Below are 15,552 nucleotides of genomic sequence, written 5' to 3' on the forward strand. Positions count from 1 at the left end.
ATCCCATGGAGTATTGGGTCAAGCGCATGGAGATCTGGAGCGAGCTAGCGCAGTACGCCCTGGAAGTGCTGTCCTGCCCCCCTTCCAGCGTGCTGTCCGAGCGCTGCTTCAGTGCAGCTGGTGGCGTGGTCACCGAGAAACGCTCACGTCTGTCTCACAAGTCTGTGGACAGACTGACGTTTCTCAAGATGAACCAGGCGTGGGTGGAAGGCGAGTTCCTGGCCCCTGTTGTCGGCGAGAGGGGGACATGAACTGGCTGCCGGAACCATCGTTAATGTGCCTTACCACCCTTTACCACCTCCTGGCTCCTGCTCACTAAGCCAGCCTGGTTCACTTTGACTATTACGTCGCCTGCAGCCACACATTTTACACCTACAGTGGGCTGCTGTGTACTGCCCTTCTGCTGTCTGTCTGTGTTTCCCACTGCCAGGGTACACAGAATGACCTTCTTCTGCTGCCACTCTGCCACCAGCTATTACGTCAAACAATAGCTATATTGGTTGCAAAACCGAAACCAAACAAACCATTAAAAAAAAAAAAGGTTTAATTTTTCTGAGGTGCCCGGGTTGAAAACTGTGTTGTCCCAGTTGTGTATTGGACACAATGTGGGCTGCACGACCGCTGTCTGGGACCTCCTGTTGTGTTTATTTACGGCCCTGGTATCACCGCTAGGTACCAGGGCTATTATGTCACGCTGCCTACCTGCTGCCACACTCACACTACTCCTCCATTCCTCCTGCTGCTGCTGTCTGTCTGTGTTTCCCACTGCCAGGGTACACAGAATTACCTTCTGCTGCCACACTGCCACCAGCTATTACGTCAAACAATAGCTGCTCACATAATTACTCTCCTCCATTCCTCCTCCTGCTGCTGCTGCTGTCTGTCTGTGTTTCCCACCGCCAGGGTACACAGATTTACCTTCTGCTGCCACTCTGCCACCAGCTATTACGTCAAAAAATAGCTATATATCTGTGTAATTGGTTGTAAAACCAAAACTACAAAACCATTACAAAAAAAGGTTTAATTTTTCTGAGGTGCCCGGGTTGAAAACTGTGTTGTCCCAGTTGTGTATTGGACACAATGTGGGCTGCACGACCGCTGTCTGGGACCTCCTGTTGTGTTTATTTACAGCCATGGTATCACCGCTAGGTACCAGGGCTATTATGTCACGCTGCCTGCCTCATTGACTGCATGCTGCCACACACTCATCCTCCTCCTCCTGCTGCTAAATTTACCTCCTGCTGTCTGTGTGTTTCCACTGCCAGGGAGCACATACAATGGCGCTTCCAACATGCGTGCGCCACCAGCTATTTGTTGTTACGCTCAAAAATAGCTGCATTTCTTTAAAAAAAAAAAATGAAAAGAGAAATAAGTGACGAAGAAGACTATATAGAAGAAGATGAAGAAGAAGAAGAAGATGAAGAAGATGAAGAAGAAGATGAAGAAGATGAAGAAGAAGATGAAGAAGATGAAGAAGAAGATGAAGAAGAAGATGAAGAAGATGAAGAAGAAGATGAAGAAGAAGAAGAAGAAGAAGAAGAAGAAGAAGATGAAGAAGATGAAGATGAAGAAGATGAAGAAGAAGATGAAGAAGATGAAGATGAAGAAGAAGATGAAGAAGATGAAGATGAAGATGAAGAAGAAGATGAAGAAGAAGATGAAGAAGATGAAGAAGAAGATGAAGAAGAAGAAGAAGAAGAAGAAGAAGAAGAAGAAGATGAAGAAGAAGATGAAGAAGATGAAGATGAAGATGAAGATGAAGAAGATGAAGATGAAGAAGATGAAGAAGAAGATGAAGAAGATGAAGAAGAAGAAGAAGAAGAAGAAGAAGAAGAAGATGAAGAAGATGAAGATGAAGAAGATGAAGAAGAAGATGAAGAAGATGAATATGAAGAAGATGAAGAAGATGAAGAAGAAGATGAAGAAGATGAAGATGAAGAAGATGAAGAAGATGAAGATGAAGAAGATGAAGAAGAAGATGAAGAAGATGAAGAAGAAGATGAAGAAGAAGAAGAAGAAGAAGAAGAAGAAGAAGAAGAAGATGAAGATGAAGAAGATGAAGATGAAGAAGATGAAGAAGATGAAGAAGAAGATGAAGAAGATGAAGATGAAGAAGATGAAGAAGAAGATGAAGAAGATGAAGAAGAAGATGAAGAAGAAGAAGAAGAAGAAGATGAAGAAGATGAAGATGAAGAAGATGAAGAAGAAGATGAAGAAGATGAAGATGAAGAAGATGAAGAAGATGAAGAAGAAGATGAAGAAGATGAAGATGAAGAAGATGAAGAAGATGAAGATGAAGAAGATGAAGATGAAGAAGATGAAGAAGAAGAAGAAGAAGATGAAGAAGAAGAAGAAGATATAGAAGAAGAAGAAGAAGATATAGAAGATAAAGAAGAAGAAGAAGAAGAAGTATATACAGTACTGAACAAAATTCTGGACACAACTTCTCTTTTCACCTTTTTTTTTTTTTAAAGGAACATCCCCACATAATCACTTGCTGTTGTCACTTGGAAAAAAATATGTTTCTTGCATCATTAACCCTCAAAACAAGTGTTGGGAAGCTATTTAAGGCCAATTCGAATAGTCAGCTCGAATAGTTAGCTCGAATACCGACTCAAATAGTGAGCTCGAAGTCCGAGGTCGAATCGAATAGTAAAAATTATTCGACTCGAATATTCGACTGACCTCGAATAATTTACTATTCGAATTCGACCAAACTCGAATTTTAAAAAGGGGTATTTGAGCATCACTATGTGTACCTTCCTGAGGAGTGGAGTGGCTGAGGGTTAGCAGTCTGTTTGGCACAGACTCACAGCCAGCCAGTGTGCTATTGTGTTGTGCTGCAGCATGTCACGTGAGAACATTAAATGAAGCAGAGTAAATTGTCGGGTGCTGTGCGATCATTCCAAATCGGGGGGTGGGGCGCATCCTCACACAGGCAGCAAAAAGTCTAGAACCGGACTTGGCCATACCTCCCAACTTTTTGTGATAAGAAATAGGGACACTTAAGCCACACCCTTATTCACACCCCTAGTCACTCATGCCATAAAGCTTTCAAAAGAAAAATATGTTATTTTATAACTTAAACCTCACTGGTCCTTTCGATCCTGGTTTATTGTCCTTCATATTAACATTTGAAAATAAGAAATATATCAATTTAAAGGATGGGAATAAAGTTTAGAGTCAATTAAACACATTTGTCAGTAGATAAAATCAGGGCTGTGGAGTCTGAGTTGGAGTCGTCGGAGCAATTTTGGGTACCCGGAGTCAGTGATTTCATAAACTGAGGAGTCGGAGTCGGGAGTCGGATGATTTTTGTACAAAATCCACAGACCTGGTAAGTATTAGACTAAGTAGTCGAGGAGTCAGAGCCATTTTGGGTACCTGGAGTCGGAGATTTCATAAACTGAGGAGTCGGAGTTGGAGTCTGAAGATTTTTGTACCCACTCCACAGCCCTGGATAAAATACATATAATTACATAGATATATACATAGGTCACGAAAGAGGGACAAATGAGGAAGAAAGGGACAAGGTCCCCAAAGAGGTGCTGTCCCTCAAAACAGGGATAGTTGGGAGCTATGAAATGCTGCAAGAGACAGCTATGTGTTGCAAGGCTAGCATACAAGTACAGTAATGCTTGGACATCTAGTTGAAGAAACCAGTGTGAAAACCTTGTATTAAAGCTGTGCTTACCATTATACAGCCTGACAGTATATGCTGTGCCTAGAATCAATCTTTTATGAATAGATATAACATATATATTACAGTATAGTATATACAGCACTGGCAAGGTGTGCTTAATTGCACAGCTCCGCGTCACCAGCGCGAGGCATCTACATCACCTGCGGGACGGAAGAGGGCCAGCGCTTCAATTAAGGCAAGGGGGGCAATTGCCCCCAGAATCCATAGGGGCCCCCACGCATATATTGCCCCTTTAAAAATGTCTGTAGTGGACGCCGGATGCTGTGGCCTGAACTGTCAGGGGTGCGGACGGTGTTGGCTGAGGGGAGTGAGGTGGCCGGGAGTCGGGACATACATTACTTGGTACTGCCTGGGACTGCGCTGGCATCATGGTTGCCATGGTTACTCTTCGTCCTCCAGCAGTGGCGCTCTCCCTGACATGTCACGCTGGCATGTGACGTCATGCCAGAACGTACATGCCTGTGAGGAGGGAAGAGGCACCCTGCAATGCGGAATTCTCCTCAGAGCATTCCAGGACACCAGGCATTATTTTCACTGGCTTTGGAATTCTGACGCAGGACTGTCACTCCGGCCAGCGTGATGATGCGTAGCGGCTGGCATGAGGACGCAGAGCATGGTCTTCCTGGAAGTATACGGACAACTTTCAGCCCAAAAGTCGCCATTACCAGAGCCACCAGCAGGGCTGGGAGAGGAGCCAGTAGGACACCGGGGGACCTTGCAGCCTATGGTGGGCTGGAGGAAGCCCCAGGTGAGTACTAATTTAATTTTTTACGACTGCTCAGCATTCCTTTAAATAAAAGCTTTTCATAACCCACTGCTGCATGTACTTTTTATGCATTATGGCCCAATACATACAAATGTGCAGGAAAATGCACAGCGACTAATAGAGAGTGCAGAACAACTGTACAATTAAGATGCGTTATCTGCCGGCGGTGTAACTCTGCAGCTCCCATATCGGTTTAGCTTCTGCAAAATTCAGGTTCTGCCTCACAAACCCAGAGCCGGCATTTTCATAGGGTAAAGCTAAGGGCCCCTGAGCCCGCTGCCACACCCCCAGGTCTCCCCAACTTTCTTGTACTCTGCAGAGTGTTCAGCTGCAAAGTGAACTCCCCTGTCCGGCCGGCTCGCTCCTCCGTCAGTATGTGTGCTCCCGTCTTTCCTCTAGCTGCCTCTTCATGGCATATTATTACATAACAACATACCGCCAGGTCACGGTGCAGAGGGGCCCCTGCAGAGAGGAAGACAGCAGCGCATGGACTGATGGAGGAGCGTGTCGCCGGACTGGTGAGTTCACTCTGCAGCTGGTTCGGGACCCGAAGGGGGTAGATTTATGAGAAACAAAGGGTCCTCTAATGCAGTATGCAGTTTCCTGGATGGACGGGGATCAGTCTCAGGGGTAATCGGGCAAGAACAGCGCTGGAGATTTGGGAGCTGCAATAGGTGCCATGTGAATTACGGCTATAGCAGCGCTCAGCCAGTAATTTGGGCGCCATTAAAAGACGAAGCCTAAATTATGATAAAAGCAGCACATGGAGGCTGCCATATTTATTTCCTTGTAAACAATGCTGGTTGCTTTGCTCTGTGCATATGAAGTATAGATTTTCCCATACTACACAAATCCATGGGGATGCAATCAGGAGGTGCGTAGACCGGGCCTGTGAATCTAGCTGCGGCACTGCGGGTGACTGGAGCATGGCAGGATCACGGCACGAGCACAGGGCAGCTGCAGGCTGTTGGTAGAAGTGAAACCGTTTTCTTTTTGCTTTAGGTTTCCTTCAAGGCCCTTTTCCACAAGCGGCTGAACTGCGCGCTTTTCACTGCTTATCAACTGCTCGTGGAAAAGGGCCCTTAATCACCTGATTTGCAGGACATACTGATGTTATTCAAGGGACACGCTACACTTAAGTGAAGAGGTAAAGTGACTTTTAGATATCCCACGGTTTTGTGTTCTATTTTTAAAAACTTAAAGAAAGCATATTTATTGTTTTGTCTCAGCTGAATGTAACAGTCTGTCTCTGTGCCTCAGAGTGCTGAAATATATAATAATAAACCGAACATTTATATAGCGCTTTTCTCCTTTCAGACTCTAAGCGCTCAAGAGATGCAGCCACTGGGACGCATTCAAGAGGCCACCCTGCAGTGTTAGGGAGTCTTGCCTTGAACTCCTTACTGAATAGGTACTGACCCTAGCCAGGATTCAAACCCTGGTCTCCCATGTCAAAGGCAGTGCCCTTAACCAGTACTCTGTTGAGCCACTATGAAATATTGTCCTTTTTTTTATTTCTATCCTCTCCTGGCAGAGAACTGGGCTTCCTAGAGTAAAGTAGTTTATGGCTCTGTAATTCCTTATCAGTAGTCTCACTGGGTCCTGACTGGAGAAAAACTGTTAAGGTGCCCATATATCAGGAGATCATGGGCAGATTCGACAAAGAGACAAATTTAACTCTAATCGAATCTGATTAGATAAATTTGTCTGTTAACCAAAGCTGCCCATATACTGCAGGCCAATTCGCGATTTAAGCATGAAATCTTAAGGGAATCGGCTGTGCCCACCGTGTCCGCCCAGCCGCTGCCCCCCTAATGTATAAATGTGCCCCCCCAGTGTGTGCATTTATACATTACCTGTCCTGTAGCAGCCTCTGCGCAGTGTCCGTAACGTCCGAGCGGCTCTCTGTACACGCCACTGGCGCATACTGTCTGGCGTTACACGATGTGCGCTGGTGGCGTATACGGAGGCCACCCGGAGGTTACAGACACCGTGAGGAGGCTGCTACAGGACAGGTAATGTCTATAGTGCTGTGACAGCGCTCCTCTTCTTTTCTACAATTTAAACATAGAAAAAACAATCGCACATAGTGCATTACTGTGAATCACAAAGTACAGTTCCCCACACGTGCATAAGTGCTCAATTGTGCATCACTCGTGGTCTCTACAGCCCCTCCACACTAGCAGCTCACCAGATTGACACCACCTCACAGTCCAGGTGGGTCTAGCGCTTAGCCTATAGAGCGGCCAACTCCAATGACACTTCCACGATAGTTTAGTTCACAATTGGATGATCCATATTTAATGACAAGTTCCACATGAAAAACATATAAGAACACACATAGCATAAAACCGTTGGGCTAAAAGTTATGGCCTGCGCAATATCAGCGCACTCACTTGTGTAGGAAGATAACAGGCATTTCAGGCATTGCAGCCTAGCAATAAAGCTTCTCTGCTGGCGGTGTCGGCGTCCCGAACTTCCCCGCTCCTCGTGGCAGCCTGGGATCTGGAAGGTCAGGAGACAGGCTGCCACGAGGAGCGGGGAAGTTCGGGACGCCGACACCGCCAGCAGAGAAGCTTTATTGCTAGGCTGCAATGCCTGAAATGCCTGTTATCTTCCTACACAAGTGAGTGCGCTGATATTGCGCAGGCCATAACTTTTAGCCCAACGGTTTTATGCTATGTGTGTTCTTATATGTTTTTCATGTGGAACTTGTCATTAAATATGGATCATCCAATTGTGAACTAAACTATCGTGGAAGTGTCATTGGAGTTGGCCGCTCTATAGGCTAAGCGCTAGACCCACCTGGACTGTGAGGTGGTGTCAATCTGGTGAGCTGCTAGTGTGGAGGGGCTGTAGAGACCACGAGTGATGCACAATTGAGCACTTATGCACGTGTGGGGAACTGTACTTTGTGATTCACAGTAATGCACTATGTGCGATTGTTTTTTCTATGTTTAAATTGTAGAAAAGAAGAGGAACGCTGTCACAGCACTATAGACTGATATTCAAGGACTTGTGATAGCGAACACTCGATTGAAGCATATGCTATTGCACCCGTTTGTACTTTGGCAGGCGCAGTTTGTGTTTATTATAGGACAGGTAATGTATAAATGCACACACAGGTGGGCACATTTATACATTAAGGCGGCAGCGGCGGGGGTTTCGTGCTCATTTCAAAATCGGCCGCCATACCGCCGCACACCCGAGCAACCAACATTTGGTCTTAAATTGGTTGTATCATCGATTGGGCCTGCACTTGACGGCACCGATTTTCAACCAATTCGATAATAATCGAATTGGTTGGTCAATGGACTGCCAAATAGCCTGATGTATGGGCACCTTTAGTTGCATAGTACAATATTACCTCTTTCAGGCAGAGAAAGAAGAAAAGCAGTGCTTCTGTTTTTCTTCATGCACATAAATTGTGAAGCAGCCCATTGATTTCAATAGGCTGCAATTCTGAATTTAGATGTGTGCATGTGAACAGTGCTGCTCAAATCTGGATCCGGGAGATGCCCGGATAGTTGCTATCTGGATATCTCCCAGTAAACCTGTGCGGTGTGGGCGGGGGGGTCAATCTTATCTGTCTGAAGTCTTCCTCGTCCGTCCCTCGGTGCCTCGCACGATGCGTTCCACGCACGTCACGTGATTACAAACACTTCCTCCTTCAACCCGGAAGGAGGACGTGTTTGTAATCACGTGACTGCCGCTTGGACCGCATCGTGGGAGGCACCGAGGGACGGACCGAAGAAGACGTCAGACAGGTAAGATTGACCCCCCCCCCCCCCGCACAGGTAACGGGGAGATATCCGGATAGAACTATCCGGATGCCTTATGGATCCGGATTTGAGCATCACTGCATGTGAAGTCAGACACATAAACCCCTAACGGAAACAGGGGCCTTAAGGTATTCATTTTTTTCTGCTTTGTTTTACTCAAAGATGGTCTTTCATACCTTTTTTTTCTCAGAGATAATGTTGTCCTCCGTGTATCTTGTTTCTTGTGAGCCAGGGGCTGCATCCAAAGGTAATGATGTAGAGCCCCATAGAGTGCCATGGCAGATTTGTATGTCCCAGAATGCTAGTGGGATGAACATTGCGGTTCAGGCTGGTCAGGTGATCACACTTTTTCTAGGCAAAAACAGATATTTAGAGACATCTGTATTGATACAGAAGAAAGGGACAGCATTAGCAAGCAAATCTGGATGCATGGAAGTCAGCTGTGTGCTAACCCTCTCTACTGGCACTAAATACAAAATAAGGGCTCGTTTCCATATAGTGCACTTTTATGTACACTTATGGAAATGCAATCGCAGGGACAGCAGACAGTGCATAGACTGCACTGTCTGCCATTACCATTCATGCACGGTGATTCAGCGCTGAATCGCTCATGGTTTGCTGCATTTCGGGGTGCTTTAGCCCGTCGCAAGCCCCGCTCATCCGCCGAGTGTGACGTGTAGCCACTGGGCTCTGCGCTTCAATGGAAAGAAGCCCTAATGCTGGGAATACACGGTTCGTTTTTGCCTTCGTTTAAACCTTCGTTTCGATTGTGCCTTTTGTCCTTTTCGATCCCGAAATAATCGGTCATACGGTTAATATCACCACCCACGGTTTCGGTTTTTTTTTCGATTCTGATGGTTTCGTTTTTCCAATGATCGAAGGCTGCAAAGAAACGAAACGAAAATCCCTTTTTACAGGGACGGACTAGCATAAACGAATATATAATCGATCTGAACAGCCATCAAGCCTACCAATGGCTCGATTAGATGGATAAAGAGAGATAATATCAAACATGTTCGATCACTAGTCGTTCGTTTTTGGGGTCTATTAATCGAAACTATAATGAGATTATGACTATTTTCACATACGTTTTCAACACTCGATTCGTTTACCGAACGAATCGAAGGTTTAAACGAAGGCAAAAACGAACCGTGTATTCCCAGCATAAGGCTACACAACCATCAGCAGATGTCTATCTGGATCTGAAGTCACTAAATAAAATATAAGTAACCAGAAGGGGGCTACAGCAGCTTCATATTACACACTCTACCTCCCTGTTATACCGGACTGTTATAAAAGTGAGGACACAATCAACAATAAAAAAGTTTATTTGCATTTGAAATTTTCAGTTGCGGGATCCTAGATACATTCTCTCATTTTCTGTCACATCAAGGGTCTTTAAAGGCGCTACTCATTTTCCAACCTACCCAAAACTAAAGTGGATCCGAGATAAACTTTTGCTCATTGCATAATTGTGTTCCTTTCATATAGTTTATGGGGCATTCCTCAAGCCAAATACTTTTTTTGTTTTGTTTTAATACTCTAAATTCCCTAAAACTAAACAGGCCTCGCCCACAGCTCCTATTGTGCCTTGGCACTGTAGCAAGGGCTTATGGGAGCTCAGTCTGGGCAGGAGGAGGAGGAGGTTGTTACTAGCCATTGATTTCAGAGGCAGAGGGGAGGATGGAGGAGGAGAGGGGACTACATTTACACACAGGCAAGCTGATAGCATCTCCAGCCCTCAGCCTGTGACAATGTGACAAACAGAACATGGCTGCCCTCATTGTATCACAGGAATAAATAATCATAAACGTTTGAAGCTGTTTGCAGCTAGATATGCTGTGTAAACTATCTAAACTTTAGATAAGATATATAGACAAGTTACTTGTTATAGTTAGTTTTTCATCTCGGATCTGCTTTAACCTCCCCGGCGTTCTATTGAGATCGCCAGGGAGGCTGCGGGAGGGTTTTTTTTTAATTAAAAAAAACTATTTCATGCAGCCAACTGAAAGTTGGCTGCATGAAAGCCCACTAGAGGGCGCTCCGGAGGCGTTCTTCCGATCGCCTCCGGCGCCCAGAATAAACAAGGAAGGCCGCAATGAGCGGCCTTCCTTGTTTTGCTTAGATCGTCGCCATAGCGACGAGCGGAGTGACGTCATGGACGTCAGCCGACGTCCTGACGTCAGCCGCCTCCGATCCAGCCCTTAGCGCTGGCCGGAACTTTTTGTTCCGGCTACGCTGGGCTCAGGCGGCTGGGGGGACCCTCTTTCGCCGCTGCTCGCAGCGGATCGCCGCAGAGCGGCGGCGATCAGGCAGCACGCGCGGCTGGCAAAGTGCCGGCTGCGTGTGCTGCTTTTTATTTGAAGAAAATCGGCCCAGCAGGGCCTGAGCGGCAGCCTCCGGCGGTGATGGACGAGCTGAGCTCGTCCATACCGCTCAGGAGGTTAAAGGACTTACGAGGCGAAATTAAGAAAAAAAGTTATTCACCTGCCTCATCTTTTAAGGCACGGAGGACGCCGTCCGCGCCCTCCGTGCCGATCCGCCGGGTCCCCCCGCTCGTTAGCCCCCCGGGCCGGCTGCCGACCCCACGGCGCGGGTCGAGCTCTCCTGCCTCTCGTAAAATGGCCGCTTGCTCTGGCTGCGGCTGCGCAGTCCGCATAGCTGCGAGTGCGGCTGCGCAGCTCTAGGGCCATCCCCCCGATCCACGCTATGCAGCCGCGGCCAGAGCAAGCGGCCATTTTACGAGAGGCAGGAGAGCCCGACCCGGGCCGTGGGGTCGGCAGCCGGCCCGGGGGGCTAATGAGCGGGGGGACCCGGCGGATCGGCACGGAGGGTGCGGACGGCGTCCTCCGTGCCTTAAAAGATGAAGCAGGTGATTAACTTTTTTTCTTAATTTCGCCTCGTAGGCACTTAAGCCTCAAACCTCATACTGCATGGAAGTAGTAAAATTGGCCAATCAGAATTGAAGCAGGCAGGTACAGGGAGTAGTCCTCATGCCCACTGTAGCCCCCCCCCCCCCCCCCACCCCCCTCCACATTCACTTCCATCCCCCTCTGCTCTCTCCTAGAAGCCAGCAAAAGCTGATCCGGGTCAGCAGCAGTGCACAAGCGTTAGGCCCGGCAGCACACATCATTGCGCACAAGTCAATGACGCGCACCGCCGGGTCTAGTGCCTGCCAACCCTGAAGCAGCTCCTGCTGGCATTTAGGAGAGAACAGAGGGGGATAGAGGTGAATGGGGACACACATGCTCCTGTCGTTATCCGCTGTTTCAGTTTCAACTGACGATCATTATGTGTGTACTGAGGCCGCAGATCGCTATTGCTCGGGCAACATTGAAGATCCGTCCTGTAGGATTTTTAACGATCCCCGATGCCCAAGCACAACCATTCACAATGCTTTTTACTAGCCCCACCCACTAATTAAAGCGCCTCCGTCATACGCCGATTGTCGTCCCCTCTGCCCTCCTCCATAGCAACAGAGCACATTGCTGGCCTCAAGGCTAGCGGCGTGTCTGTACAACATCATTCCCCGAATTATTGCCCGAGGAATCGTTTCTCAATCTCTTATGGGCGACAATTCTCGCATGTGTGTACATAGCTTCAGCATATCGAAGCCATAGCAGCCACCTTGTGGAATATGATCCAGCCCTACACACTGCCAGCTAAACTCCCCACCTCCCCTTCCCAAACTGCACCATAATATGGCTCAGCATCGCCCCATACACAGACCTCAGGTATATCGCTCAGCATCGCCCCATACACAGACCTCAGGTATAATATCGCTCAGTATCGCCCCATACACAGACCTCAGGTATAATATCGCTCAGCATGGCCCCATACACAGGCCTCAGGTATAATATCGCTCAGTATCGCCCTATACACAGACCTCAGGTATAATATCGCTCAGTATTGCCCCATACACAGACCTCATGTATAATATCGCTCAGCATGGCCCCATACACAGACCTCAGGTATAATATCGCTCAGCATCGCCCCATACACAGACCTCAGGTATAATATCGCTCAGCATCGCCCCATACACAGACCTCAGGTATAATATTGCTCAGCATGGCCCCATACACAGACCTCATGTATAATATCGCTCAGCATCGCCCCATACACAGACCTCAGGTATAATATCGCTCAGCATCGCCCCATACACAGACCTCAGGTATAATATTGTTCAGCATCGCCCCATACACAGACCTCAGGTATAATATCGCTCAGCATCGCCCCATACACAGACCTCAGGTATAATATCGCTCAGCATGGCCCCATACACAGACCTCAGGTATAATATCGCTCAGTATTGCCCCATACACAGACCTCAGGTATAATATCACTCAGCATGGCCCCATACACAGACCTCAGGTATAATATTGCTCAGCATGGCCCCATACACAGACCTCAGGTATAATATCGCTCAGTATCGCCCCATACACAGACCTCAGGTATAATATCGCTCAGCATCACCCCATACACAGACCTCAGGTATAATATCGCTCAGCATCGCCCCATACACAGACCTCAGGTATAATATCGCTCAGCATGGCCCCATACACAGACCTCATGTATAATATCGCTCAGCATGGCCCCATACACAGATCTCAGGTATAATATTGCTCAGCATCGCCCCATACACAGACCTCAGGTATAATATCGCTCAGCATCACCCCATACACAGACCTCAGGTATAATATCGCTCAGCATCGCCCCATACACAGACCTCAGGTATAATATCGCTCAGCATCACCCCATACACAGACCTCAGGTATAATATCGCTCAGCATCACCCCATACACGGACCTCATGTATAATATCGCTCAGCATCACCCCATACACAGACCTCAGGTATAATAACGCTCAGCAACGCCCCATACACGGACCTCAGGTATAATATCGCTCAGCATCACCCCATACACAGACCTCAGGTATAATATCGCTCAGCATCGCCCCATACACAGACCTCAGGTATAATATCGCTCAGCATCGCCCCATACACAGACCTTAGGTATAATATCGCTCAGCATCGCCCCCATAGACAGACCTCAGGTATAATATCGCTCAGCATCGCCCCATACACAGACCTCAGGTATAATATCGCTCAGCATGGCCCCATACACAGACCTCAGGTATAATATCGCTCAGCATGGCCCCATACACAGATCTCAGGTATAATATCGCTCAGCATCGCCCCATACACAGACCTCAGGTATAATATCGCTCAGTATCGCCCCATACACAGACCTCAGGTATAATATCGCTCAGCATCACCCCATACACAGACCTCAGGTATAATATCGCTCAGCATCGCCCCATACACAGACCTCAGGTATAATATCGCTCAGCATCACCCCATACACAGACCTCAGGTATAATATCGCTCAGCATCACCCCATACACGGACCTCATGTATAATATCGCTCAGCATCACCCCATACACAGACCTCAGGTATAATATCGCTCAGCAACGCCCCATACACGGACCTCAGGTATAATATCGCTCAGCATGGCCTCATACACAGACCTCAAGTATAATATCGCTCAGTATCGCCCCATACACAGACCTCAGGTATAATATCGCTCAGCATCGCCCCCATACACAGACCTCAGGTATAATATTGCTCAGTATCGCCCCATACACAGACCTCAGGTATAATATCGCTCAGCATTGCCCCATACACAGACCTCAGGTATAATATCGCTCAGCATCGCCCCATACACAAACCTCAGGTTACAGACACAGCCCAGAAGATCACAGTATGCCAGATGACAGGCCCGAGATTCAGGTCAGGAGGCCTCTGTTAAACATGATATCCCCAGCATCATTGCTAAGGGCTCATTCACACTACAGAACACATGCATGAATGCGATTTTGTGCATGCGTTTCAATTGCATGGAATGCACATTGAGGTGTCTCAAAGCGCAGACATTGCCAGCAGCAACACAATAGAACCCATTGGGAAAATGTGTACGGTGAAAAGTAACATGAAAGTCCATAGATCATGTGGATCACTATGTGCAATGCGTCAAAACTGACAGCGCAGCACTTAGTGTGAATGAGCCCTAAGAAGAATTGCAGGTGATGTTTTATGGCTCAGCAGCTGTGCAACTTGGTCTGCAGTGTGATACAGCTGAACCAGTAAGGGCTCTTTCACAGTAGGAGCTGCACTGTGCGTTTTGACGGATCCCTCCTAGGCTGTGTTTAGGAAGGTAACATGAAAGCCTATTTGACTTTCATGTTAACTTTCACATTAGACAAAGCATTCCAGAACAAATACGCTGTAACACATGTGGGAGCTTCGTTACGTCCAGCCTCGGCGTTCTCCCGTCGGTTGAATTAGAACTACCGCCGCTAATCAGCTTTGCACCGCAACTTCCCGACGTTCACGCCGCAGGTAATAATGCGTGCACGAAATTGGTTCCTGCACACGTTCTGTGATGTGAAAGAGCCCTAATGATTGCTAGAGTTCAGGGACAGAGATGGAGGTGAGCCCAGAATTAGATAGCCCTCCTATAAGCTGAAGTGGACTGTGTTATCAATGTAAATATAGTCCACCAGAATGATAAGTCCACAGTAACAGCACAAAGGTAATGATTGTAAACCCAGTTGCAGAAACAAGTGTTAAATCATTGCATAAAAACTGTGCTTACCATTATACAGCCTGACAATATATGCTGTGCCTAGTATTAATCTTCTATTAATATACAGCATATATATTACAGTATAGTCAGCAATGCTATTGCATACATTACATATAGCACTGGCCGGGTGAGCTGGAAGCGCGAGGCATCTGCAGCAGGTGAGGTGACCGGAAACATGCCCTCTGCAGACACAGCACGCTCGAGACACTGACAGCCGGAGGAGGTGGACGAGTCACCGCTCTGCACAGTAGTGATGGGTCGTTCGCGAACGAGCCGGCTCTTTGCTGTGAACGACAAGAGCCGGCTCTCAGTTTTGAAAGAGCCGATGCCTCAGCCGCCCCACACAGCTCTGATTTGCTGTGTAATAAAGGGCGCTGAGGCATGCTGGGAGATGTAGTCCTCCTCGTGCAGCTTATAGGAGTGTATGGGGCAGAGCAGAGCAGTAGCAGGAGGGATTGCCTGAGCGAGAGAAGCAGTCTGGAGTTGTCATGGAGACGGGTGCGGGGCTTTTACTCCGATTCTGAGTGGCGTCTAGTGATATTTAATGAAGAGCCGATTGAGAGCCGTAAGAGCCGGCTCTTTAATGGGAGCCGATTCAGAAGAGCCGATTCTCCAAGAAGAGCCGGAATTCCCATCACTACTGCACAGCCGAGGAG

General features: G+C 47.5%; 1 protein-coding gene across 6 annotated transcripts in view; it reads right to left on the minus strand.

Moving 5' to 3' along the window:
* Nucleotides 1-15,552, minus strand: part of LOC137532372 (ghrelin-like) — a 369,288-nt gene that overhangs the window by 16,755 nt on the left and 336,981 nt on the right. For 5 of the 6 annotated variants that reach the window (XM_068252798.1, XM_068252802.1, XM_068252804.1 and 2 more), the window contains one exon: nt 8,428-8,602. In XM_068252798.1, the coding sequence (XP_068108899.1) occupies nt 8,428-8,568 (141 nt within the window). In that variant the 5' untranslated portion in view covers nt 8,569-8,602. Of the gene's footprint in view, nt 1-8,427; nt 8,603-15,002; nt 15,035-15,552 lie in introns of those variants that run through there. The other variant, XM_068252801.1, reaches the window with a different exon arrangement.

The sequence above is a fragment of the Hyperolius riggenbachi genome, chromosome 9 (genome assembly GCF_040937935.1).
Source record: "Hyperolius riggenbachi isolate aHypRig1 chromosome 9, aHypRig1.pri, whole genome shotgun sequence".
Taxonomy (NCBI): domain Eukaryota; kingdom Metazoa; phylum Chordata; class Amphibia; order Anura; family Hyperoliidae; genus Hyperolius; species Hyperolius riggenbachi.